This window comes from Rattus norvegicus, chromosome 4 (genome assembly GCF_036323735.1).
Source record: "Rattus norvegicus strain BN/NHsdMcwi chromosome 4, GRCr8, whole genome shotgun sequence".
In the NCBI taxonomy this organism is placed as follows: domain Eukaryota; kingdom Metazoa; phylum Chordata; class Mammalia; order Rodentia; family Muridae; genus Rattus; species Rattus norvegicus.
Window position 1 is genome coordinate 51,481,871 of NC_086022.1, and position 26,767 is coordinate 51,508,637.

General features: G+C 42.7%; 1 protein-coding gene across 3 annotated transcripts in view; it reads left to right on the forward strand.

The window, feature by feature from the left end:
- Positions 1 to 626: 626 nt before the first annotated feature.
- The window catches only part of Cped1 (cadherin-like and PC-esterase domain containing 1), a 272,944-nt gene continuing 246,803 nt past the window's right edge, over positions 627 to 26,767 (forward strand). The window contains exons 1-2 of one of the 3 annotated variants that reach the window (XM_039108607.2): positions 628 to 858; positions 1,647 to 1,802. Coding sequence is in view for 2 of the 3 variants with exons in the window: in XM_039108608.2 (XP_038964536.1) it covers positions 1,554 to 1,802 (249 nt within the window). In the remaining variant the exon portion in view is untranslated. Of the gene's footprint in view, positions 1,803 to 26,767 lie in introns of all 3 variants that reach the window. The other 2 variants (XM_039108608.2, XM_002729287.6) reach the window with 2 other exon arrangements.

Here is a 26,767-nt window from a genome sequence, read left to right on the forward strand (position 1 = left end):
GAACCTGGAGGTTCTTTCGATGGTCTCTCACCCTGCTGAGCCAACAGTGATGAAATTTGCCAGTCTGCCCTGTTAACAAAGCCCGTGAGAGGGTTGGCATGGAATTAAAAGGCCTGCTGGGTACCCCTTTCTCCTGGGCAAAAGTTAGGACTTCAATAAGCTGCTACAGTCAGCTCAGTTGAATAGCATCAGGCTGTTTGCAATGGGAAAACTTCAGAGCAGTAGTAACAGCGGAAGGACTCTATGTTGGAATGGAGAGGGGACTTTTAGCTACACGGACTGTGGAATGTTTCCTAGTCTGTGGTCCAGACTGTCCTGATGACTCTCTTGTCCGCTTAAGCGTAACCGCAATTCCCTGGAGTGATGAACCTCCCAGTTAGCTCGGAGTCGGCCTTCATCTCCTCCTCGAACTTGAGGATCTATTGACTAGAAGCCATTTGTTATTCTGTATTAGGAAAACGCTGTGACAGAGAAGAGCAGAGATCAAGTATGTTTCTAATTCTGCAGGTCTGGATAGATTGCCACGTTCCAAGTTAGGATGTCTAACTGCTGTTTCTATGCACCCTTTGCTGGTGACGAGCTCATAGTGCGATCGGACAGCCCCCAAGGCCAGAAAAGTCCTAGCTTAGCTCCGCCCCGCTCGGCCTGGGTGGCAGGGATGGCCCGGGTCCTCCGGCTCTCGGCCCTGTGTGCAGCCGGCACGCGCGTGTCTCCGCGTGTCTGCGCGTGTGTGTCCGTGCGTGAGAGTGAGATGAAGTGGAGTCCTACGCCTGGGTGCTTCCTCCCAAGTGATTTTCATCAGCAATCCATTAAGGGGATCATGAAAAAAAAAAATCTGGCTAAAAGGATGAAAACTGAGTAAGTACACAGAACTTTGAACTTGAAACGGAATGAGACCAAACGCAAGCAAAACCCTGACAGTGACCACATACATCCAAACTGCTATCCCCCACCCTCTTTTTATGTTAAAAGCCGTGAACGCTAGCAGCCAAGTGGCAATTTAAAACTGAACGAAAGGAAGCAGTTCTGCAACATAAAAGGCTGAGAGCGGGATGGCTTTAAAAGCGGAGGGAAAATGAGAAACTGCTAGGACAACCTGGCCGGCGCCCAGCTGTGCAACAGGCTCTCCGCGTTTAATCGGCTGCGTCTCTCAGGGCTGGTTTCTGCCTTCAGACCCGCATTACTGTGCTTTCTTTTTGCCCCCAAAGAAGAGACAAGCTGAACTCCTGAGTTTAAGAATGTTATGGAAGTAAGACATTGCCGGAAGGAACTCTTGGCAGCTGGGGATGCATTTGGATGATTTCTTACAACTATCTTTATTTTGACATCTTAAAAAAAAAAAAATCAGGGCAGTCACTTCTTACTGTCCTTCATGGAAGGGCTATTGTTAACCACCTCTGACCGCTGGGTCCTGTGAATCTTTGGCATGAACTTTCGGAAAGTTCTCCAGTGGAGATGGGGCGAACTTGATTAGAATTGTGCAAAAGCAAGACAGATGTGTGTTTTTTTCATACTGACAACGTGGCCAGGGGCCAAGTGAACCTGGACTGGTCATGGTCTGTCGACCTGGGTTCCTTTGTCGCCGGCGATTTTGCCCCCGACCTTTCCTGGTGGGTTTGGTGGTGGCAATCTGTCTCTTTTACCAGACCCTAACACTCAGAGGGACTAAGAAGATTGCAGCGGAGGTCTCTGGGACTGTCCCACACACCCCCTCTCAAACTCAGGGTAGCAGATGTGAGAAAGACTACCCGCAGGACAAACGGTGCTTCCTTCTCTCTGCCAACGCTCAAGAAATCAGGAAGGTAAGTCTGAGTTTAGCCTGGGCGTCTGGTCGGCCTCTCTCTCCTTTCTGCAAAACTAAAATTAACTTCCATGAGGTCCGAAAGCGAGCCAGAGTATAAACAGACCAGAGTGACCTGGTGACTGGGAGATGAATTACATAAGCTGCTAAGCTCCCTAACCCTACAGAGTTCTGCCCTTTATCTTTTAGAGGCTAACTTCATTACAGCGAGAGAAAAATAGCTTCTAAAACTTTAGAAGTCTAAGAGAGTTGAGGATTTCTACATCAGAAACAAAAGCTAGTTTTAAAAATCCGAAAAAAAAAAAATCCTGTATCTCTTTCCTTAAATCCAAGAGTATGAATGCCAAGACTCCCAAATTCTAGAACTCCTCCAGAACTCCATCTCAAGACCTGGTTCTGAATTGGTGACTTGTTTTTAAAACTAATGTGTTCATTTCTGAAGAATTTAAAAGAATAGTCCTATAGGTTTCTTAAGAACAATTGACATGCTATTTAGTTGTTCATATTGGGCCCATACCTGGACTCTAAGCACTCAGGAGGCAGAGGCAGGAAAATTATGCCAAGCTCCAGCCCAGCCTGATCTACATGAAGAGTTCTGGGCCTGCCTGTGTTAAGTGATGAGGCATTTTTATTTAAAGTGTGCATTTATGCTTGGTGTGATGGACTACTGATAGTCTGTACTGGAAAGGCAGAGAGACAGGGGGTCAAGGGTTAAAGGCCAGTCTAGGTTAATTACATTATGCCTGAGTCCAGCCTCAGCTACATAAGACACTGTTTAGTAAAAAAGAAAAAGAAAAGAAGGAAGGAAGAAGGGAAGGAAAAAGGAAGGAAGGAAAACAAAATGTTGGAGAAAAAAATCATTTTTACTGGGGAGGGGTTTCACTATTTTTACTTGTAAAGTATAGGGAACAACACAAATCCAGAAAACATAAAATGTCTGCTTTAATACTCCACTATGTCCAGGCCTGCCAGTCAAGTGCAGGTCTTTCACTGCCAAGTATAAAGAAGAAAAATAAAAAAAGATGAAAAACTAATTAATCAAGAAGTCGTGATGGAAAGCCCACCGAGTGGGTGGCCCTTGAAGTATTATACAGCAAGATACCTTTGGGATCTGCAGGAACTGCCTTTTATCTGTGTAGACATAGGGGGAGTTTCTGAGCCTGCTTAGTTGTACTTGGAGCAAAATCTTGTCTTGGGTAGGAGCATGATCGCTGTTGTCAGTACCAACACCTCGGGGGGACACTGTGGTGTTCTATAGACTCTGTTCATTTCGTTTCAGGCTCATAACCCAAGTAGGTAGGAAGTGTGTAGCGTTGCTGTTAACTAACCCAATTTGGCTGTCACCGAGGGATGCTCAAGTGGTCCACATGGCTAGCAGGATGCCCTGCCACATCCCACAGTAGTCAATCTGCTTAGTTCCCACCGCAATATAATGCCCTAAATAAAAACAAACTCAACACTGGCCTGACCATTTCTGAAGCTAAGACTTGAAGAACCCACACCAAATCACAGTGGAGATGATTAGCTTTTGAAGACTGCCATGGGAGTGTATTCTTTGTTAGCAAAATATGAGGATTGCGTTGACTCATGGACAGAGAAAATTATGGCAGACGATGAGGGCAGAGCCATCTTTAAAGGAAGCTTCGGTATGAGTCAGTCCCTAAATGCTATGAAATCACAGAAGTATATACTTTCGGGTAATTTATATGACTATAACTTTCCATTTTATTATTCTTTTCTTGAACACTTTGGATTTATGACAGATGTAACTGATTTCAAAGCTACTTTTCCTTCATTTTAAAGCTACCTTTTGGTGGTCTGTAATAGTGATGCCCTTTAAAAATAGAGGAGGAGCATCTTTTTTTTTAAATACTTAAATGTTTTCTAGGAAATTTAGATGGAAATATTTTGTTAATTAACTTTTAGCCTCCTTTACTTCCTTACTAAGCATTTCCTGATTCCTGCCTTGTTTGTAACTTAAACATATGCTAACTGTTATTTGTAGACTGTCACAGAAAATTCCATTTCAGCTTCAGAACTCCTGCTCCTTGGGAAACATCTGAAACATATTGGCTGTTGGTGTAAAAACAAAACAAAACAAAACATTCACTCTAGCATTTTCTTCAACCAAAAGAATGCCAAACGCATGATGGTTTTGGCCTCCAAGTGATTCACAGTCTTAAATGTTAAAAATCACAAGCAAGTTTCTAAATTCAAAATTATAGTTCAGTCAGTACAAAAAAAAATGGTATTTCCAAACATTTACTCTGTGCCTCTGGTTTTAATGTGTGCAACCCACTGACAGCAAGGAAGATAGGAAGGTGTTGTCATGTAGGCTTTATTTAAAACCAGAAACAACAAATCCTGTTCATCACCTATCTTCCAAAAGGAATCAAGTGATAACATCTGCAATGATTAAACATTCCTTCAGATATCTAATGTGGAGAGAGAAAACAATCTATGAATGCTATATAGATCATTTTAAAAAAATGCCTGGTTCCTACCACTAAAAGTCACTAATGAAATGACCAGTGAGACACTGTCTAGGTGGGTGTTTAGACCTACAAGTGGCTTTTAGATATGATATCTTACAGATTTGTTTTTATCTGTATATTTCGAAGTTTGTGATTACTTTTATTGATAGATCAAAATATTCAACTTACCTGAATCCTTCATTTCTTTTTCTCCTTTATTATAAACACCTTTAGAAGATGCTTAAAACCACTGGACTTTATTACCTACATTTTAAAAATAAAGTGTGTTTGGTTATTTAAAAGATCTCCAAACACTGGAAATTTCATGCAAACTCTTGTGTGTATGTGTCTATAGAGATCTCAGAACTAAAAACATACCAAGACCACTGCATTCTTCAATGTTTAATTAACTGCATATAAATTTGTCTGGCTTTCTGTGTACATAAATTTGAGTATATAATTTTGGTCTGGATAAGTAAATCTAAAATGAATAAAAAATCTTAATTAAGTGTCCAAATGAGAATCTTAAAACAAACAAAGGAAAAATGACACAGAGCTGTGTTTGGGGTAAACTCTGAGACTAGCAGATAACAGAATATTTCTCTAATCACAGTTGTCAGTCATTGATGAATAAGCAGAAGGGTTTACTGGTCTTTGGAGCTGCAATTCCTTCTCAGAAGAGACTGTTTATACTCTCTCCACCCAGTAACAGAGGACTGTGGAGTTGGAAAACTTGAAGACACTAACACTGCCTTCCACACCTTCCCCACTGGGACTCGATTCAGCACTAAAACTGTTCCCAGTGCCAGTGAGATCCTAGGATTCGCCCTGCCAACTTTCCACAAGGAATCACGCTCCCTCGTTCCGGCCAAATTTAATGCCTTTTTCCATTTGTCCTTTCCAATGTGCCCTGCTAAGCAGTCGTAATATTGTCATTTCTTCTGAATTTTTCTCTCCGCACTGGAAGTTTGAGTATTATTTAATAATCTGCTACGTCTTAAGCCCATTCCAACTTAATTATAAAAGTTATGCTGTCTTCCCTGAGGTGCGTTCCTCTGTAGATCTCTCTACTTCATGGAAGCCGATGCCTTAGCATTGCATAACACCAAAGACATTACATTATAAACAGACACAATGAGTAAGATCTCCTTAGCCCACGCTCCTCTATTGGAAACACAGCTATTTGGGGACTGGGTTTAGACTCATGAGAGCCATGTGTTTCTGATTATCTCCTGTTGAGCCTACACAATGAGGACTACTATTCCTTAGACTGTTGCTGGACCGTTTGCAGCTTCAAGTCTTCCTCACTTTCCTTTCAGTTTCGAGGACTGGTCTGTGTACGTTTTACTACCCCCGGGATCCAGCACAGCCCAGTGTAAGCAAATGTCTTCACTAAACATATTCCAGTCCGTTGTGTTTGTGTTTGCAAAGATAACCAACAGAGTTAGCATTTGAAGATGTCTTGAAAATGTCTTGTTTAGTCCAAGTTTTGTAGCATCAGGAAGTTAGATAAACTCTTATATGATGACACTTTATTGGCAAACACAATCTCAGGAATACCAAAGTGGAGGAAAAAAAAAGGAGAAAGAAGGATGGATTGAAAGGTCAGTGGCACTTTTTGGTGTCACATACAGAGAAGCTGTCTTCAGCTGCTGAATCTTAGACATTAGAAGCCAGAGGAGACCCTGATTTCTTCTTCTCCTGTCTTCCATTGGTTGGTATCCATCCAAAGTCACTGGATTCTTAGGGCAACCATTAGGGGTTGTCAGGACCTACCTACATAGGTGTCACTTTGCCAGTACGAAATTGTTTGAAATGGCCCCTTCTTTTAAATATATAATGTGAGTAAGAGTTAGTGGCAGTGAGAATGTTTTCTTTCTGTCACTCTCTCTCTGTGTCTATCTGTCTCTCTCTGTGTCTATCTCTGTCTCTGTCTCTCTGTCTCTGTCTCTGTCTCTGTCTGTCTCTCTCTGTGTGTGTGTGTGTGTGTGTGTGTGTGTGTGTGTGTGTGTGTGTGTGTGTGTGTGTGTGAAGGGTTGGGTACAGGAAAAACAGTCCTGTCTGAAAGCCACAGGAATGGTGTGATAGTCACCCACCAGAAGGTTGGGGAAGCACAGAAATCTAATGACAATTGTTATGGCAGTGGTAGTCATTTTACTGTCTAAGCATCTGCTCAACACATCTCCATGGCTCTACCCCTCAGAAAATGACTTTGATCTCTTTAATAAAAAAAAATATTTGCAATTGTCTCATGGAGAACTCTACTCTTCAATTGGAAAAAAACTCTTCACTTTCTCATTTTCTTTCTCTCCTTGATCCTTTTTTCAACATTTATTCATCCATTTTTACTCAATGTATAAATTTTTATTGATACTAGCAGGGAAACGAGTACGATACTGGTGACAGCAATAGAAGCCATTGCGAGACAGAGTAAGTGTAATGCCAGAAAATGGATAAATTCTATTCTTTAGAGGTAATGAGAGGAGGCAAGAAGGACCTGGAGATTATTTTTAAGGTGCAGCAAGCATAAAATCCTACATGAAAAACACTGTGTACCTTAATAAACTGTTACGGTGCATGCACATGTGGTGTGTGTGTGTGTGTGTGTGTGTGTGTGTGTGTGTGTGCTCTCAAACATATGTGCAAAAAAATCTAATAAAAGCCCAGATGTTGATAGTGTGTGCATAATTCTCTGTCTGAACTCCTAAGGTATAGGGCAATCCCTACAGAATGCAGAGGTGGGCACACATTGATTCATGAGAAAATATTCCAGAAGACAAGTTACAAAAGGAACTGAAGCCAAGTAGAACTAAAGAGAGACCGCTTGGGAAGCTGATTAAACAAACATCTCTTTTGCCAGCCTTCCTTGATCATTTGTAAGCACTTTTTTTTTGTTCAGTCTCCTTCAGGATTGGCCCCATGTTACTCTGTTACTTATAAGAAGTTTCAGGCATCTCCATTGGCCCAATAAGCATGCTTGTAAGGATAACACAGCCACAAGCTTCTTAGCACAGGACAAATCTGCCTACCGTTCTTGCTCCTTCTCTCGTTCCCTTCACAGACACTCTAACTGCTTCTCTTATGATTACTCCCTGGTCATCTCCACCCATTCTAGCCTTTGAATTCCTCTCCTGGCTACCCCCGACAAACAATCAATAATTAGACACCTTCACCTTCTTCCTTCCTCTAGAAGCATCTTTCGTTACTAAAGAAAACATCTTAAAATTTCCCTCTCTACCAGAGCAGGACAATAGAAATATCCCATGATCTCTGAGTAATTGATGGTTTATTTTCAAGGTTCGCTCATGTCCCTTCTTCCCATGACGATGATAGAGATAGACATCTCCCTCTCTCATCCCTCGGCTTCTTCTTGTTTTGTTCCTTGATGAACGAATGCGTCACTCATCAACTACTCCTTCCGTTCTCTGCTATGCTGTCTAGAGTGGTAAAAATGCCTATGCACATTTAAATATGATGACACCAACAATTCCTCGACCTTCCTACTTTAATGATAAGACTTGACTTCCTCCTACAGTCTTCTGATTATACTGATATATGGTTTTGAACCATGGGATTACTTTGTCCTTTCTAAATTTAGTGATCTGGCTCCTGACCAGATTTGAGGCTGGTCACTCAGTCACAAGACTGGCTCCAAATTGGAGCGTCCACAGCATTCATCGTATTTCTTTCTTGCGCTGTGTTTTAATCCTTTTAAAAATAATTAATGTTGGTAAAACTATTTACATATGCTATAAAATGTATACTCTTAACCATTTAAGTATATACAATGCATATTTTGAGCCATTTATCTCATCCTGTTTGCCTATTGATTCCTGAGCTATTGCCGTGCTTTTAGCATCTAAACACCCTTATATTTCCTCTGTGTCCTTTATATACCACCTTTAGGCACACAGTTCCTTCTCTAGATATAAGTTTTGATTTTTCTCTGAGACCATGAAAGATATTTAACCTGTTATACAGAGTACTTTAGTAAATGTGGCCTTAATACTAGCTATTTATACCAAGTGCAAAGTATAAGGTGGAATTGTTTTTACCCCACCTCCAAAGATTTCAGGTTCAAGTTAATAAGATTACTAAGATAATTAAGTCCTGAACTATACTTCATCCTGCCATGGCCTAGGATTCCTTTCTACTATTGTTGGAATTCTGCCTGTCTATCAAACTTCAGAACCCAGCCTATAATTTTATTTTCCAATCTTCCCTCTGTCTAAAGTCTCTTCCAAGTGGTAAGCCCCAGTCAAGATAACTCCATCAATAAATCTTCACAATCTCTTAAAGCTGTCTTAAGCCCATGAAGTTTCATTCCTTTATTAATTCTAGCCGTTATTATTATAAGTGGATGTTTTTCAAACTTCCTTGGTGGAAGTCATTTTTCATTATAATTATCCATAAAAGGTAGAGTGTTATGACTTAAAGTAAGTTAGGTAATATTGGATTCAGTGGTTTTCTTCCATAAAGGAAGAAAATGAGGTTCACAAAATGAGGCCTCGAGTTGAGAGTAAAGACAGGAATGGACCGAGACCTGTTCTCTGTCTCTGTTCTTTTTCATGCCCTGTAACCATCCATTAGTGTTATAGAGTTGAATTAGCTACCTTCCTCTGTAAGACAGGTTGAGGTCCAAACCCCTTGCTCAGAGCGTGACTGCATTTGAAAGTAAATTTGTAATAGATGCGATCAGTCAAGACGAGGTCCCACTGGAGTGCAGTGGGCCCTTAATGCGATGTGGGTGAAGATCTTCTAAGAAAGATGCTGTGCAAGGCTGAAGGTAGGGATGTAACCGAAGCTTCAGACCTAAGAGCGTCCGAGATGAGCAGCAGAGGCTGGCACAGCGATCCCGCCTTGGGATTCAGAGACAGTGTAGCTCCATGAGCACTTTGATTCTAGGCCTCTCACCTCCATAATTATGAAATAACCAGTGTCTGGTTTTTTTTTTTTTTTCCTTTTCTTTTTTTAGGAGCTGGGGACTGAACCCAGGGCCTTGCGCTTGCTAGGCAAGCCCTCTACCACTGAGCTAAATCCCCAACCCTCACTGTCTGGTTTTAAGCCACTCAGATTTTGGTACTTTGTCATGCAATCTTCAGAGGCTAGGGGAACCGGGGAAGCAGAATGCCCTAGTAACCAAACTCTCTGGAGTTAAACGAGTACCATTTGCTAACTTGTTCCTTTGGACCCACTTCTTGACTTCTCTGGGATTTAGTTTCTCTCCCTGAAAATGAATACGTTAGTACTTCTGTCCTGTGGCGAACAAGGAGCTCCAGTGAGCTAAGTCACATGAAACCTTTGAAACATTTGCCGGACCTGGCAGACTCGGCCGTAGGGTTTTTCAGCTCCATCATCCCCATTAATATTCCCTAATCGTTTCCCTCACAAAGTAGGTGAGCAACCGCTTTTGCAGTGAACAGCAACTCCCCCACCTCCACAAGGCTATCTTTCACAGCGAAGTGGAATTTTAGAATCAAGCAAGGATTGGAGAGATCGAAAGGTGGATCTACTTATCTGTGGGTGCAGCTTGAAATGTTATCAGATACATTTTAAAGCACAGGATATTATGATTGACAGCATCTTGTAGCTGAGGACTTGGAGAGGTGAACTGAGTGAGGAGCAGCTATAAGATTGTTTGGGACCCCAAATAAATACACAGGCATACCAATTCGTTAATTTATTGTCTTTCTCTACAAGGAATATTGACTGCGTATAGTCAGAGATGACTTCATTGGTTTACTGGTACATCTCCTGTGCTAAGGCTGTGCCTGGAATGCAGTGGGCACTGAGTAAGGACTGTGGGGGACCTGAGGGTTAGTGTGTTCCAACTCTAAGGCAACGCCAGGAAATGACAAGACCTCCTTCCTTTGCTCTCCAAGGAGTGCCAGCTTTCTCCTTCCTGCAGCAGTAACCCCCATAGCTTTTCCATGCTCATTCTTGGACTCCTAAGCGATCTGCTGAATTTGCTCCATGACTTCTTACCCAATCTTTTCTGTTACTTTGCCCTTTTTGTCTCATTGGAATTGTTAGTGTATGAACAATTTATATATATACATATATATATGTATGTATGTATGTATATATATATGTATGTATGTATATATATATGTATGTATGTATATATATATATTTTTTGAAAGGGAATGCTTTTGTTTCAGGTGGTTGGGTCCTGGCCAGATTCTCCCAGATTCTTGATACAAAGATTTTAAAATAAGGGCTTAGACAAATTTGTCCAAGTAGCGAAGATAACTTTATTTGGAAACAAATGATAGATCCGATTAGAAAGAGATGGACCATCAAGGTTGAAAGCTAGACACAGGTGCACGGAACTCTCAAGCAGTGGTTCTCGGCCTTCCTAATGCTACCACCCTTTAAAACAGCTCCTCATGCTGTGGGGACCCCAACCACACAATTCCTTTGGTTGCTACTTCATAACTGCAACTTTGCTACTGTTATGAGTCATAACAAAAATATCTGATATGCAAAGAATCTTAGACAATCCTAGTGAAAGGGTCAGTCACCATCCAAAGGGGGTTTCAACCCACAGGTTGAAACCTGTTCTAGGGCTTCAGGTCATTTATAGTCGGAGGTCTAATTTTTTTTGTGTGGTTTAAAGTTTGAGTTGTTTCCTATTTTGATTGATAGATTAAGTCCTACATCACTTTTCCCTCTGCAAGCGTTCCTTCCTATAAAGCATTTGATTTTAACCACAGGCACACATAATTTATACAGAGACCTAGGAGGATAAATAGGGGATTTGCTTGAAAAGTTCACTTGGAAGATGTAGTTTTTCTTGCTACACACTCAGAACCATTTCAGACTGGGCTGGCCTTTCCCCTGTTCACACAGAATACATCAGAAGTATATTTGGATGGAAATTCTCTAAACTTGACAGTTGTGAAGGGCAGGAAGGCACATGCTAATGCTCAGAGAAGGGTGTGTGTGTGGTCTGAGGAGTCTTTGAGGTTGCCAGGTTTACCGTCTGGAGATGGATACAGTATGTACACATAAGTACATAAAGGGGTCAGGCTGCCAAGTGTGCAATTCAACAAGGATGGTGGTATGTGTAACCCAAACAGGAGTCTTGGGTTGGTAAGTTGTTCTCTCTGCTTCCCTGCCTTACTCTTCCCATCCTTCTTGTCCTCTTTGCCACCTCTCTATCAATGAATTTGTACCTTTAGTAGACTTATTGTACTAAAAACTGGACTTTCCTGTACTCTTCAGTTTAACTGGATCAGACAGAACGCTCTTTAAATATGGGAACCCGTGCGCAGTAGACCTTTGGAGGCTACCAGCAAACAAAGGGGTGTATGGCTGCTCTGAGGAACGTAGACTGCCTGGTGGGCACTCAATGCTTGTGGGTTGCTCTGAGCTGGTTGATTCGGAGTCATTTAAAAATTTTATAACAAAATATACAAATGATAAAAGCATTGCTAATTCTAAAAAAGGGAGAAAGAAAGAAAGAAAGAAAGAAAGAAAGAAAGAAAGAAAGAAAGAAAGAAAGAAAAAAAACAGACAAATTCCTCTTGGTTTCCTTTTAATACTCCGCCCCCCCACCCCAGACAAGCAACATTGGTTTAAAAAAATGAGCTCATTTGTATAATTAGATTGGTGTTCTCTGCTATACACTATGCCAAAGTTGGAAATAGACAAGATAAGTTGTACCTTGGCCATTTATAATTTCAGATACATGTTCAAAAGGTAACCATCCTTTTAACTTAGTATGAGGTTCCAGGATGGAATATATTATATAACGAGAAATTATTTTGTGAATCTGTTACATATGTAAAAGGGTATTCCTTTCAATTAAGTTCAGGGAAGCTTGCGGTGTTTATGATCCGAACGCACAGATGATTATAAGTCAGGACAAAAGAATTTAGTGATGCAAAGTGTGCCTGCTGATATGCCCTGAAATATAACCACCTTTCTGTCACCATTCCCCACCAGTCTGCTTAGTACGCAGCCCGTCCAAACATGGTAAGGGATAAGACCTCAGCTCTGCATGTTACCAATGGGGATGGACACATAGGTCTCCAACAAAGCCTCCCGTGCCAATCCTGTCACTATAGTGAGTAAGTCTGTTACTGTCATGGGTCTGTTTTAAAGCAGGCTGTATAATTTGTTGCGTATAGGGCCGTAGCAAACTTCACTTAGCCTTGTAAGACCCCAGTCTTTCCATGAGAAGAAGTAAAACTATCTAAGCTGACAGTTAGTTTTTGTCCAATGTGACACAAAGTAGCGCATCTGGGAAGAGGGACCGTCAGACAGGGGAGGAATTCCTTCCATCAGATACACCTGTGCACATTTCTATGCAGGTATTTTCTTGGATAGTTATTGATGTGGGTGATATCCTCTCCAGGTCTGCAGTCCTGGGTCGTATAAGAATGCAAGCCAGGCAAACTTTGGAAGGCAAACCAGTAAGCAAAGTTCTGTGGTCTCTGCCTCAGTTCCTCTCTCCAGACTCTTGCCTTGGTTTCCCTTGATGATTGTGACCTGAACTCCAAGTAAACTACTTGGCCTCCAGGTTGTTTTGGTCAGAGGGTTTATCACAGACAGTAACAGGGGAAAAACCAACAATGAGGACAACATATAAGAATCAACTCACATGCTTGAACACATCAAGCAAGCATGGGCCACAGTCTGCAGATGCAGTGCTGTGTGCTTAAGGATCTAGCTTTGAATATGGAGGGGGCCATGTGGGTGGGACCGGGAGGAGAGGAGGGAGGGGGCTGTGATCAGGATGTAAAGCGAGTAATAAATAAATTGAGGGAAAAAATGGAAACAAATCTAACGTTGAACGGGACCCTGCACAAAGCACGTGGTATGGATTAGAGTACATTTATTATGATACTCAGTACAGCCCGTATTTTTACTCTCAGCTTGCCTGCCTTCCTTCCTTCTTTCTTTCCTTCCTTCCTTCCTTCCTTCCTTCCTTCCTTCCTTCCTTCCTTCCTTATGATTTGTAGAGGAAAATGTTTAAAGACACTTGTCTTCTGGCACCAGGCCTCTGTCACTGTCCCCCATGACAACTGTATACGGTTTAACGCTTTCCTGGTTGTGAGAAATGTCTCCTATCCTGCTCAAGAACGTGTGTTTGATGGGGGAAGTGCAGCCTGCCTTTCCTGATAAAAATAAGACTGTTGGCATGAATGTCCATTATTCGTAAACTTTGGCATTTTAATTAGTGTTCTAGGCAACCTCTTAGAACCAGCCTCACAGATGTGCTTGACAAACTGAGGTTGGACATTGCTATTTTGGGTATTTGGTCAGTTCAGGATGGCTGAGTTAGGTGACAGGAAAATCCTCACAGCAGTGAAAAATATGTATGAGGAAAGTCATGTACTTCAATAGCAACGTTGCTGTTGCTTCTGGGCATTAGTGTTTCTGGTTCGCAAGCATAGAAAGATGGGTGTGTTGTTCAGATAGTAGTGGATTGTCCTGAAAAGCACCTTAACAACCTGTGTATAAGACAGGACTTGCTGTGACCCTCAAACCCTCCCCAAACAGAAGGGACATTGTCCAGGATTGGCATCAGGTGTTCTAGGTCAGTGCTGGAGTTGAGTGATATTCTCTCTCTCTCTCCTCTCTCTCTCTCTCTCTCTCTCTCTCCTTTCTCTCTTTGTCTTTCTCTGTCTCTGTTTCTGTCTGTCTCTTTCTCTCTCTATCACATACACACACACACACACACACACACACACAGAGAGAGAGAGAGAGAGAGAGAGAGAGAGAGAGAGAGAGACTCAGTTTGAATTTCCTAATGTGGCCTAGGAATGGCAGTGACTATCTTTCTGTTGTGGGATCAAATTAGGCACTAGGTGAGAAAGCTTCAAAATACTTTGAGATTCTAAAAGGCAGGGAAATTATCTCCTAAAGGACAATGTCATGAGCATATCCTCATTGCCTTCGGCCGCTCTTGGGGAAAAAATGCATAATATGAACCATAAATGTGATTACTGGAAATACTCCTACTTTCATTTTTAAAAAAGTTGCCATAGAGTGTGCTCCACAGATGTCAAATTACAAAGTTAGGCTCTAAAACGCTAGTAGAAGTCCAAAATTGTGTTGTCGCAATTGAATTTCCTCTGGATGTTTCTCTGCTTCTTTAACAAGCAGTAGGAAGTTTAATGGCATTTCAAGAGCTTCAGCGGCAAGCCTGCTTCTCCCCTAGTGGAAGAATGGGCAATAATGTAGCCAAGATGCACAAATGGTCCTGGAGAAATAGAACAGGAAATTAACTTTTCCTTGGCTGTCCAGGAACTCTTTGACCTCAGCAAAGCCTCTGCAAGAAAGAGGAGCCATGAGGCTTCCCTAGACTCACCCAGGGCAGACGTGATTTCCCTAGGTCCTGCTCATCTTTATCAGTATTTTCTATACCCCTCCAACCAGGAACCATTAACAACACATCTGAAGTTTCCCACAGTATAAGATGAATCAATTGGCCCAAGGATTTCAGAGCTATTTGAAGCAGATAGATTTGGTTACAAAGAAGCAAAGGGGGTGGGGTGGGGAGCAGGAGTAGGTAAACTCGTTCTTTTTCTTACAAAAAAATTAAGAAAATGTATCTATTTTTTTCTTTTTTTTTCTTTTTTTTTTCCCCCCGGAGCTGGGGACCGAACCCAGGGCCTTGCACTTGCTAGGCAAGCGCTCTACCACTGAGCTAAATCCCCAACCCCATGTATCTATTTTTTAAGAGACTGATGGAGAGGGGTAAAATGTATTAGTGGAAATATATTCCTTAGATATTGAAACCTCAAGATTCTCACCTATCATTTATTTTACTCACCTATCTTTTATTCTAATTTGTGTTCTCAATTTCTACATTTTAATTTTATTTATTTTTTGTATATGTGTGTTTTCCCTGAATGCATGTCTATGAGAATATACCCGATCCTCTGGATCTGTAGCTACAGACAATGGTGAGCTGCCATGTGGGTGCAGGGAATCGAACCCAGGTCCTCTGGAAGAGCAGTCAGTGCTCTTACCTTCTGAGCCATCTCTCCAGCCCCCTTTCACTTAGCTTAATAGAAAATCATGAGCTCCTAAAAGGAAGCTTTAACAATTACCTGTGCTAATAAAGGGAGTGTGCCTCATCATACAACGGTGTGCAAACAATCTTAAATACCCGTCTTAGCAAAATCCCAAACAAGGGAGCCAAGCATTTGCCACAATGTGACCAAAATCTTGAAGCTTGGCGTTAAAGCAAAACCTCCCATTAAGTTGCTAAGAAGGGGTCAGGGCAGAGATCATGTTTACCTCAGTCCTGACACTGAGTGGCAGGTAAATGGACGAAGGGGAGGCACTGCCATTTTGTGTTGTGTATCCAGTATAAAATGTCCTAGAGAGACCAACTGTCCTCTGGACTTGCGATTGGATCCTTGAATTCTGATATCTTCACCAGTATTTCACCTCCCCTCCCATTTCCTCCTCCACTTAAAAGATACTTACTTCCTGCTGGATTGAGAAGATTAGAAATCATCTGCCCTGTTAAAAGGGATGGTTTCTGCTGGACACTTTAAGAACTAACGTCTAGGAAGGGAACTTGTTTGTCACACCACCACCACCACCAACAACAAAAAATATCTAAAAGTTTCAACAGAGTTTCATACTTCATATAAAACTTTCAACATAGCCTGCCCCACGGAGAAAAGAACTGGGAATGCTGAGATGGGTCTGAATTGTTGAGTATTTATGTACATGTCTCTTTAGAGACTACCATTCGTTGCCAAGTCTTGATTCTGGGAGCAAGGAGCCGGCATCTAACACCTTATGGAACAAGTTTGTCGTTTGCGTACTTAGAGCCTTCCTCATCATCTGTAACATCTGCTGATGTAAGCAGCTATTAAGGAGAGGAAAAAGCATTGCTCAGGGTCATCTGCAAGGAACAGCCAAGGTTACAGCCCAGAAATGCAGAACTCAGGGGACGATAAGAGCCCCTAGGGAGTGAACAGTCGAGTGGGCACTCAGAAGAAGTGAGGGAACAGAACAAGTGGCAAGTTACATCTGTGTGCTGTAGGCAAAGCCAGCAACTCCTTCCACATGGGCGTGATTCTTGAATACCAAGCGCGCTCTCCCTCATTCCTCTTACCACTTTGGCTCCTGCACAGGGGAGATAAGGATTTCTCTGAGTTTGCAGGTCTGTGATTCTGTCTTATAGCCATGCCTGATATTCAACAAGAACTGGAGCTGACCTCAGCTGCCCTGGGGACACAGGAACACCTGCATGGAGTGCTGTTCCTGGAGCCATGGATTTTGGGAAGGAATCCAGATAAACCAGCTATGAATGTTAAGAGGAAGGAGGAAGGCAGAAACAGCCAGAGATGGAATACGCATGGTTTAGATCATATGAAATAAATGTAGGCTAAGGAACCCATCCTCCTGTCTCTTGGGGGTTTAAATATAAGGTAGCAGCGAGTGGACGGAAAACCTCTCAGTCATTTAGTTCAGAGCTTGAGTTCTACCCTCACATCCGGCAGGTGCTTCCTCAGGCTGGACTCTGCCCAGAGGGGAACATGAACGCTCTGATGCCAGAGTCAGATTCCAGGCCAGCTGCCACATGGTTTCTCACGGTGACCCCACTGCAGAGGTGACACGCAGAGAAGATAGCAAGCATAGGCAGACAGTTGGGGACATAAACAGGTCTGGAAGTGGGAAGACAGGCAGCGAGCTTTGTCTTTCATCACATGGGAAGAGGAGAAGGAAGAATGAGATGGAGGCTGAAACTGGGACGTTTGGGAGCTGAATAAGTAGGCATTATGGGAAGGTCCATAGAGTGTTTAGGAATGACCATCATTTCTAAGCAACAGCAGGGAATGTAATGTTCAATAACTGGCTTTTTGATATCCTGATGTGTGAATATACTGATAGAACATTATTATAAAACTGATAATTAACGCATATCAACCCGTGCAGTTTATGAGTTACCTATTTTTGGCCAGCCTATACCTCTAAGGTATGTGCGTTTAAGACATTTCCTTTAAAAGGTTCTACATCCATGAAAGACTGTATGCTTTGGAGGCTTCCTTGAATGGGCTTTTGATCCTTTCACTGGCAGGAGTGGAAAGATGGGGGATGATATTGCCGAGGGTGGGTGAGGAGAACCGAATGCGTCAAAGGAGGACTGGACAGAAGATAACTGACTAACGGACCATGGTGTGATGGGAACGAGAAGGAGACTTGGTACTCAGCAGGCCTTGGAGTGTTGCTGGAAGAGCCTCAAACTGAGACTCAGAGCGTCAGGCATCCGTGAAGACGCCGGGCCGGGTCCTGGTGCTTTCTTAGGTACTGATATCGTGGCAACAGCCCCAGTGTGCCTTCCTTTCTCTTCCGCTCACTTTGTAGGGACTTGCTATTTTAAGGCCGAGTTGCTGAATTACCTCCTTGTTTAGGCACCAGGGATGGAGGCTATTATTCTAACATGTTTCCAAAGAACAAGGTTTTCCTTGTCCGAGCCTTGCTATTTCATGAGGGTGGATTTCCGGTTCCGCGTTTTCTTTCTTATGGACCATGTCCTGTAAGGAGTGCTAGGAGGGTCGGAGGGCAAGAAGGATCCCACAAAGGAGCTGGGCAGCTATTCTGCCATAGATGGGGTGTGACCAGAGCTTGGGCTGCAAAGAAAATTACAACCTCCTACTCCAGTTAAGCTTTATCGGAGTTTGGAGAGGTTGCACAGAGAGGAGGATACAGTGGAAGAAGACAGAAGGAAGCAGAGAGACTAAAGTGGGCTACGCAGTGAAGGAGTGGCTTCCGTTGGCTCCACAGTACAGAGTAGCTACTAACTAGGCGAGAGTATTTCCATCCCGATCTCGTTTCAAGACAGTTCTTTCCGAAAGCCATCTTGAACGGAGCAGGCTGATCACTGCGTCCCAGCTCTCGCTGTGTTTTCATCTTCTCAGCTGGGGCTTTGTTATGTCTGCAGAGTTATAGTAAGCAGAAAACTGATGGCCCACAGCTGTGCATGGTGGGTGGCATCTCAAAGCAAGGAGTCTTGGATTCGCCTGAGGAATATCTTCCAAAGGAGGCTGAAAAACAGGTTTTCTATTACTTTCAAAACAGAGGGGGGTCGCAGATTAGGAAAAGCCAAGGTGGGAGAGAGGATAGGTTTTTTTAGTGCTATCTGAAAGGGAGTGGGGACAGAGATGGGATGACAGGACCAGGGTAGGCCATCAGTCATGGCTAGGACTCCAGGAGACACTGCTATGGTTGTATTCTTGGTTTCCTTTCTAATTTCTCCTCATCTCCAAGATCCATGCTGTATGCAAGCCTTTCCCTGCAGGAGGAACGAGTAGACACAGACATGACCCCTCATACAGCATGGCCGCATCCTTGCTGGAGTGTGCAGGCTGAGAAGCTAGCTGCTCCCTTCCCTCATTTTGCCTTCTGTCTTGCAGCTTGCTCCTCTCCTCTTGCTTCTCTTTCTCTCTTCATATGCAGCAACTGTACAGTGTGGCCCCTCGAAGGAAGGCATCGTGTTGTTTCACAGGTTTGGGTAGAGCAACCTGGGAAGCCTTTAGACACAACCTGCAGATAGCGTACTTCGTGTTTTCTAGATGTGGAGTTTTTCCTGATAAGCAAGCCTCATACTTTGTACTCTAGATGTTAGTATTTCAGATGTTTCTCAAGGACATATTACAACTCTCGTATCGGATCATGTATCCACAAATATTTGTGCAGATGGCCCGGTCCAGCTGTGTCTACTCTTCTCTGCCTTTCCCCTGTATGCTAATCAGGGTCATATTTGGCTGTTTACTGAATGTATCCAAAACCATTTCTCAAATCGTATTGGACCATGCAGTTGCTGGTCTGCCCCACCCCCACCCCCGCCCGCCTCTACCACACCAGGCCTCGCTCCACGGTGTAGAGCCTATAGCTGGCCCTTACAGTTCTTTCCCAGGCTTCCCTCATGGGTGGAGTCACCTGAGTGCAGCCTCACCCTTCGGTCTTCCTGCTGAGTCTCTCGGGTTACCGCCCACCGACACAGCTTTAAAAACCCACTTTCTGTATGACATGAAGTAGCTACTAGGTTTTAGGAGTGCTTCTAGTCAAAAGTCTGTCTGACCTTCAAGAACCTATCCAGACGCTCATGCTCTCAGAAAACAGGAAAACAAGAACTGCCGTCCCTCTACCTGCATTAAGTCCAGTTCCCTAGTCTCCCCTTCCATGCTCTCGGTAGAAGGATTCAAAGTTCATTAAAGTAAGACCTTCCTAAGGAGTCAGCATAAACTGATGGACTTTTATCGTCCTGACTACGTGGGTCTGGATCTCCTACTGGCTGCTTGACAACCCGTAAGTCCGCATTACTCTTCTCTAAAACCCCCTCAGGTACAGTTCTTATTACCTACCCGACCATATTTACCACAGACAGTAAAGAATGCCATGGCGCTGAACTTCAAGGACCTTTGGGCTTCCTTTCTCATCTCTTTTCTGCTTCTCTGTCTTCTTTCTTGTGCTACATTCAACGAAACAGATGAGCCACGGTGACATGCCATCCAGGAGGCGTTCTTCCGGAGCCATTATCTGGCAGGCCAGAACCATTATCTCCTCTGGAAGTCACATTGTGCTCGACTTCATCAAACGCTTCCAGCGAGGTCTGGAACTTCACTAGGCCTTTCCTTGTTGCCTTCCCGGAGTCCTAGCATCATGCACACCATGCTTGAAAAATAGAAAAGAGGTAAATGAACGAATGGCAAATGAGCGGCAGGAAAGAGCAAGAGAGAATTAGAGAAAGCAGCTGGAGAGAACCCTGCTTCCTCAGCATCTTCTGTCCTGGGTTTGAGGGATGTTAGTATGATTGTAACCGGTTGTTTCTGTGTGTTCTCCATGGTGGACTCTTAGTTCTGTTAGTTCTCTTAGTGCCAGTGGGTTCCTGGAGTGTAGGAGGTAAGCCACGTGGTCGCTTGAATATTTTGTATCCCTGGTGAAAAGCTGCCCGCCACATTGACACATTGTTGCTTTAGTTACTCTGCTGTTTGCTTGGCACCAACGCAGAATAACTTACAGAAAGAGTTGTCCGTCCAGAAGAACCAAGAGTCCAGATACCCCATTACGATTTAGGAGTGTGATCAAAAGACTCTTGTGCTCTGAAAAATGTGGCCATCTGGCGACCATCTTGAGATTCCTTTGGATCTACTGCAAGATGTAGATGAAGTTTCACCAACCTTTCATTCAAGAGCTGCGCCCTCAGACTTTACTCATTTATTGGTACTCTGTGTGTGATGGGGCCACGATGGGGCCACATGCATGGGTCCTAGAGCTCAAACTTGGGTTTAAGCCTGTGCATCAAGTGATACTGCCATTGAGCCAATTCTGGTCAGGAGATGCTCTTAGGAGGATTTCCCAGCAAGTCCAGGAACCCGCTGGGTTCTTACTGTCTTGCAATTAGACTTTTAAGTAAAACTATGTTTGATATGTGTCTGAAAAAAAATACCTTCCATTTTATTACCTAAATTCTCTTATATAAATGTACATTTCCCTGAGGGTGGGAAAGAACCTATTTTATTCTTACAGTGGGGAAATTAAAACATAATTCACTATGATAGAATTCTGTAATATTTTTAAATGCCAAAAGTCTGGACCAAAAAGGCAATTTAACTTTTAGTCGTCTATGACACTCATCCCAAAGTCTTTCATATGATTTGTACTTGAGATCAAAAGCTCTCATAAATACACGGTTACTTCAATAAATCCACCAAAAAGTCTTTTTGTCATGTGGGAAAAAAAAGCAAGTTTTATTTTCTGGCCCTATACTATTTTAAAGAGCTGTACTTTTTGACTTTGTGTGAGTTTCAGTGAAGACTTTGACAGTAACTGAGAAATATAATACATTAAGAATGTTTTCTTTACTCAGTATTTTAATGTAAATTCATTGTGTTTTTCAAATACAAACTCATCTTTGCCATGACTGCTATAATATAAAATCTTATTAGACTATATTTCTTGACATAAATTTAATTACTTTCCATTTTGAGCATATTAAAGAATAAAATGTTTACATGAATCCATTCAAAACATGTTGTTATTTGTGCCTTTATGCTTAATACTGTCCTTAGGCTGAGAAAACAAAGGGGAATTCAACAGACACAAACTTATTTCCCTTTGGATGTAAGGAAGCCGATAGTGGACATAATATAAAACAAATAATGCTTGCTTATTAGAGGTGATGACCCTTTGATGTCTAGGGGAGAATCTATATTATTGTTTTCCTAAATGATCACATTAACCACTTACCCTTACATCCATGGTTAGTGCAGCTCCTAGCCCTCCTTAGAGAAACTTCTTTTTCCGTTTGTTTTTTCAAGACAGGGTTTCTCTATGTAGCTGTGGCTGTCCTGAAACTCTCACTCTGTAGACTGAGAGCAAGCTGACCTCAAACTCACAGAGATCTACCTGTCTCTGCACCCGGATGCTGGGATTAAAGGCATTCACCACTACCGCCCCTTGAGAGACTTCTTATGTGAAATTTACCATAGAGCCTCACTACTAGTTTAATTGCAGAGAGCAAAGAACTGAGCAGTGGTCAGCTCCAACCAGGACAACTATTCATTTCCTCAGGGCAAGTCTCTGGGAACCTTGCAGAAAATGTGGTGGGAAGGTCGTGATAGCCTGGGGTCAGGGAGGACTCTTGCGAAACAGGATCTTCTGGATATAAGCATGGCTCTTGCACTCATGAACTCCCAGCAGCTGTGGGGCTGTCTGAACAAGATCAATTATGGATGGGAGAGGGGCTTGTGAGGCTCCATCCCTAGCTGAGAACTACTGGCAGGTGAGGGAGGGTCAACGGGTGTGGCCTTTAGTTGATTGCCTATGCTCCCTCCACTGGGCAGCGGTAAACCTGTGGGCACGAGGGAAGATCTGACTTCAATTTCGGAGTTACAAAGAAGAAAGAAGAGCATGTGAAGTTGGGAGGAGGATGTGGAGGACCTCTGGAAGAAGTTGGAGCAGGGAAGAGGGTGGGGGTGTGGTCAAAATACAATGTGTGCATATGTGAACATTGCAAAGGATAGAGAAAATAACAATTCAAAAGCAGCATTGAAAGGAGTTTAAGGAAGAGAGGAAGAAAGGGAGGGAGGGAGGGAGGAAGGAAGGAAGGAAGGAAGGAAGGAAGGAAGGAAGGAAAAAGGAAGGAAGAAGTTACCTCTAAGAAAGAAAACACTGAAGGGAGAAACAGCGGAGCAGGCTTTTCTGCTCCTCACATTTCATTAGTGCATAACTGATTGCCAAACCAACGTGCAGCTGGACAGCAGTAGTTAAGAGCAGACACTGGCCTTATGTAAGGCCTGGATTTGGTCCCAAACACTGACGTACCAGCCTAAAACCAATTCCAATGCAACCCCAATTCCAGGGGATTTAAATGCCCTTTTCTGGCATCCAGGGGCACCAGGCGTAGGTATAGAACACACACATACATGCAGAGAAACATTCATACATATAAAAAATGTACACATAGCACAGTAGTTGTGGAAGTAACCACACACTCTCTGATTGGACTTAAGGCCTACTCCATGAAATAGAATTTGGGCCGGTTGCTTAGGTGGCTAAGAACCTGAGACTAGATAGACCATGAGGAAACCAAATGCTATTCTGCTGAAGGAACAGAGCAATAAAATGATTCCCAACAACATTCTGCTCTATCTGTAGGTCAGCGTCTTGCTCAGCCAGCATCAGGGAAGCCTCTTCTTGCAATAGATGAGCGTTCACACAGAACCTACAAGTAGACAATGTACAGAAAGTGAGATATTTTACAACAGTTGGTTCTAAATGGTGCTTCTTCTTGAAGCTCCTCCCTTCAGGGCTCAGGAAGCTATGGAGAAGAGATGTTAGAACCAGGTGTGGGCCTGGGGAATGGATCACCACAAGAAAACGCTTTCTTCAAGACCCAACAGGACTGCTACAATTGCAAACTCTCAGAGACTGCAGCAGCAAGCACAGGGTTTGCACAGGTTCAAGCAGGACGGCATCTCAGTGCTGACAGGGAGAGATGGTTGAGGGCCTCTGCTAACATCCCAGAAGCTATCTGCAATTGAAATCCACTGACAAAGGGAAAAATGGTTTTCTCTAAAGAATCTTGGGTATATAGACCACACTTAAGAGTAGGCCCTATGCCCGGGAGTAGAAGACTGAGATAAAATGAGCTCGAAGGTATTTTTGTAGACTTTTTGTCTCATGTTGCTTGTGTTCAGGCATTTTCTGTTTACTTTTTTAAAAAAATTCTATGTTGTGGTTTCTAATTTTGTATTTTTATGTGTTTTGTGTGTCCGTGTTTCTTCATTTATTTTTCTTTTTTTCAGAGCTGGGGACCAGACCCAGGACCTTGCGCTTGCTAGGCAAGCGCTCTACCACTGAGCTAAATCCCCAACTCCTGTGTTTCTTCATTTTTTTTTCTGACTTCTTTGGATTTTTATTCTTTTGTTTTCTAAAGAGAGAGAGAAAGAAAGGGCATGGAATTGGGTGGGTGGGGAGGTAGAAAGACTTGGGAGAGGTTGGAGGATGGGAATCTAGGATCAGAATACATTCTATAAAAACTATTTTCTTTTTTTTTTTTATTAACTTGAGTATTTCTTATATACATTTCAAGTGTTATTCCCTTTCCCGGTTTCCGGACAAACATCCCCCTCCCCCCTCCCCTTCCTTATGGGTGTTCCCCTCCCAACCCTCCCCCCATTGCCGCCCTCCCCCCATAGTCTAGTTCACTGGGGGTTCAGTCTTAGCAGGACCCAGGGCTTCCCCTTCCACTGGTGCTCTTACTAGGATATTCATTGCTACCTATGGGGTCAGAGTCCAGGGTCAGTCCATGTATAGTCTTTAGGTAGTGGCTTAGTCCCTGGAAGCTCTGGTTGCTTGACATTGTTGTACTTTTGGGGTCTCGAGCACCTTCAAGCTCTTCCAGTTCTTTCTCTGATTCCTTCAACGGGGGACCTATTCTCAGTTCAGTGGTTTGCTGCTGGCATTCGCCTCTGTATTTGCTGTATTCTGGCTGTGTCTCTCAGGAGAGATCTACATCCGGCTCCTGTCGGTCTGCACTTCTTTGCTTCATCCATCTTGTCTAATTGAGTGGCTGTATATGTATGGGCCACATGTGGGGCAGGCTCTGAATGGGTGTTCCTTCAGTCTCTGTTTTAATCTTTGCCTCTCCCTTCCCTGCCAAGGGTATTCTTTTTCCTCATTTAAAGAAGGAGTGAAGCATTCACATTTTGATCATCCGTCTTGAGTTTCGTTTGTTCTAGGGATCTAGGGTAATTCAAGCATTTGGGCTAATAGCCACTTATCAATGAGTGCATACCATGTATGTCTTTCTGTGATTGGGTTAGCTCACTCAGGATGATATTTTCCAGTTCCAAACATTTGCCTACGAATTTCATAAACTCGTTGTTTTTGATAGCTGAGTAATATTCCATTGTGTAGATGTACCACATTTTCTGTATCCATTCCTCTGTTGAAGGGGATCTGGGTTCTTTCCAGTTTCTGGCTATTATAAATAAGGCTGCGATGAACATAGTGGAGCACGTGTCTCTTTTATATGTTGAGGCATCTTTTGGGTATATGCCCAAGAGAGGTATAGCTGGATCCTCAGGCAGTTCAATGTCCAATTTTCTGAGGAACCTCCAGACTGATTTCCAGAATGGTTGTACCAGTCTGCAATCCCACCAACAATGGAGGAGTGGTCCTCTTTCTCCACATCCTCGCCAGCATCTGCTGTCACCTGAGTTTTTGATCTTAGCCATTCTCACTGGTGTGAGGTGAAATCTCAGGGTTGTTTTGATTTGCATTTCCCTTATGACTAAAGATGTTGAACATTTCTTTAGGTGTTTCTCAGCCATTCGGCATTCCTCAGCTGTGAATTCTTTGTTTCGCTCTGAACCCCATTTTTAATAGGGTTATTTGTTTCCCTGTGGTCTAACTTCTTGAGTTCTTTGTATATTTTGGATATAAGGCCTCTATCTGTTGTAGGATTGGTAAAGATCTTTTCCCAATCTGTTGGTTGCCGTTTTGTCCTAACCACAGTGTCCTTTGCCTTACAGAAGCTTTGCAGTAAAAACTATTTTCAATAAAAGAAAGAAAAATGTGCACATAATAATTTAGTAAAAGAAGACTTCAGTATGCCGTATGCCCTTGGTTCAATCCTTCACCCTGCAAAGCTAAACAAATAAATCTTACAAATATGAAGTGATGGGTTTATATTGCTTTAGCAGGCATTTGTGAAAAGGCTTCTACAGTTAGCAGACAAGTTTTTTGTTTTTCTTTGGCTTGGTTTTTCTTGTTCTTCTTGTTGCTGTTTTTTTGATGAATTTTGGTCAACAGGAACAAAGAATCCCAGCTCAGTCCCCAGTTGCTCTGCAATATGTCTACAAGCTAAAACTGAAATAAAACCATAAAACTTTAAAAAAAATAGACTTCTATTTGCATAACAAAAGATGGTGACCCCCCATAAAGGAAAACATCGTAAATATAAGAATATAGTTTATAACAATTGTTTTTCATGACAGAGACAAAACCTTACCAATTTAGAGAATTCCTAATATAAAAGGACAGCTATACTACACTATTGTAATTCACCTTTATGTACGTTTTAGCATCATTGAGTGGTAGACCATTGTGTTATTGGGCTTTTCTATATCAAAACATCATTTGCTCTCAACACAAGCACAAGTGGTAGGATTTGTTCTGTCAGCAACATGCCTGAGAATGCTTGGATATAGACAGATTAAAACACTCGACCCAGTCTGTAAAGCGAGCAGCAGAGCCAGAATTCAAGCCCACGTTGTGATGATCGATCCAGTTCTCCATTTGCTGTACATTCCTCCATCAAACAGTCTCAGTACTTTATTGCAATAATCCACCTTCGCTTCATCTAAGGTGATATAAAGAGTTCAGATTTTGAAGTCTTTCCAGTAAAAATAGTGTGCTCATCCGTAAAAAGGCTCTCACCTAGTCTAGCAACTTGATTTCCGGGGAAGAACTTTACAAACCTCTCAATAAGAAAGCAGCAAGTAATTCAGGGGTTTGCAGTATGAAAACCTCTGCCTTGCTACATCCTGGCCGGCAGGGCTGTGAGCCTGAGTGGACACTGGAGTCGCAAACAGTGGCTAGCCGCATGGTTCCACTAAAGGTACGCATTTGAAACCGACAGTGTGAGCACAAGCTATTTCCCAAAGCGCTAGTTCTCACGTTTGATAGTCCTGCATTTGCTGGTGCGGTTGACATAATTATTTGCACAGTTTCTGTTTCACTTACGAAGCATGTGCACCTGTTATTGGACTAGCTAAAACTGTCCCTGCCCTTTGGTATTGGGCCACTCTGCTGATTCGCTGTGTTATAAATATTACAAGGACACATTTACGCTACAGAATAAAGCAACATCGTTTTCCTGACAACCTTGTTTCCTCTATACACTGTAGTCTCAGAAGTGAGTTGGAATTTTAGGACAAGTTATCGAGGTTATAATAAAACAGGGCCAGCACTTCTTCGTTATTTAAAATGGGCCCGATATAGGACA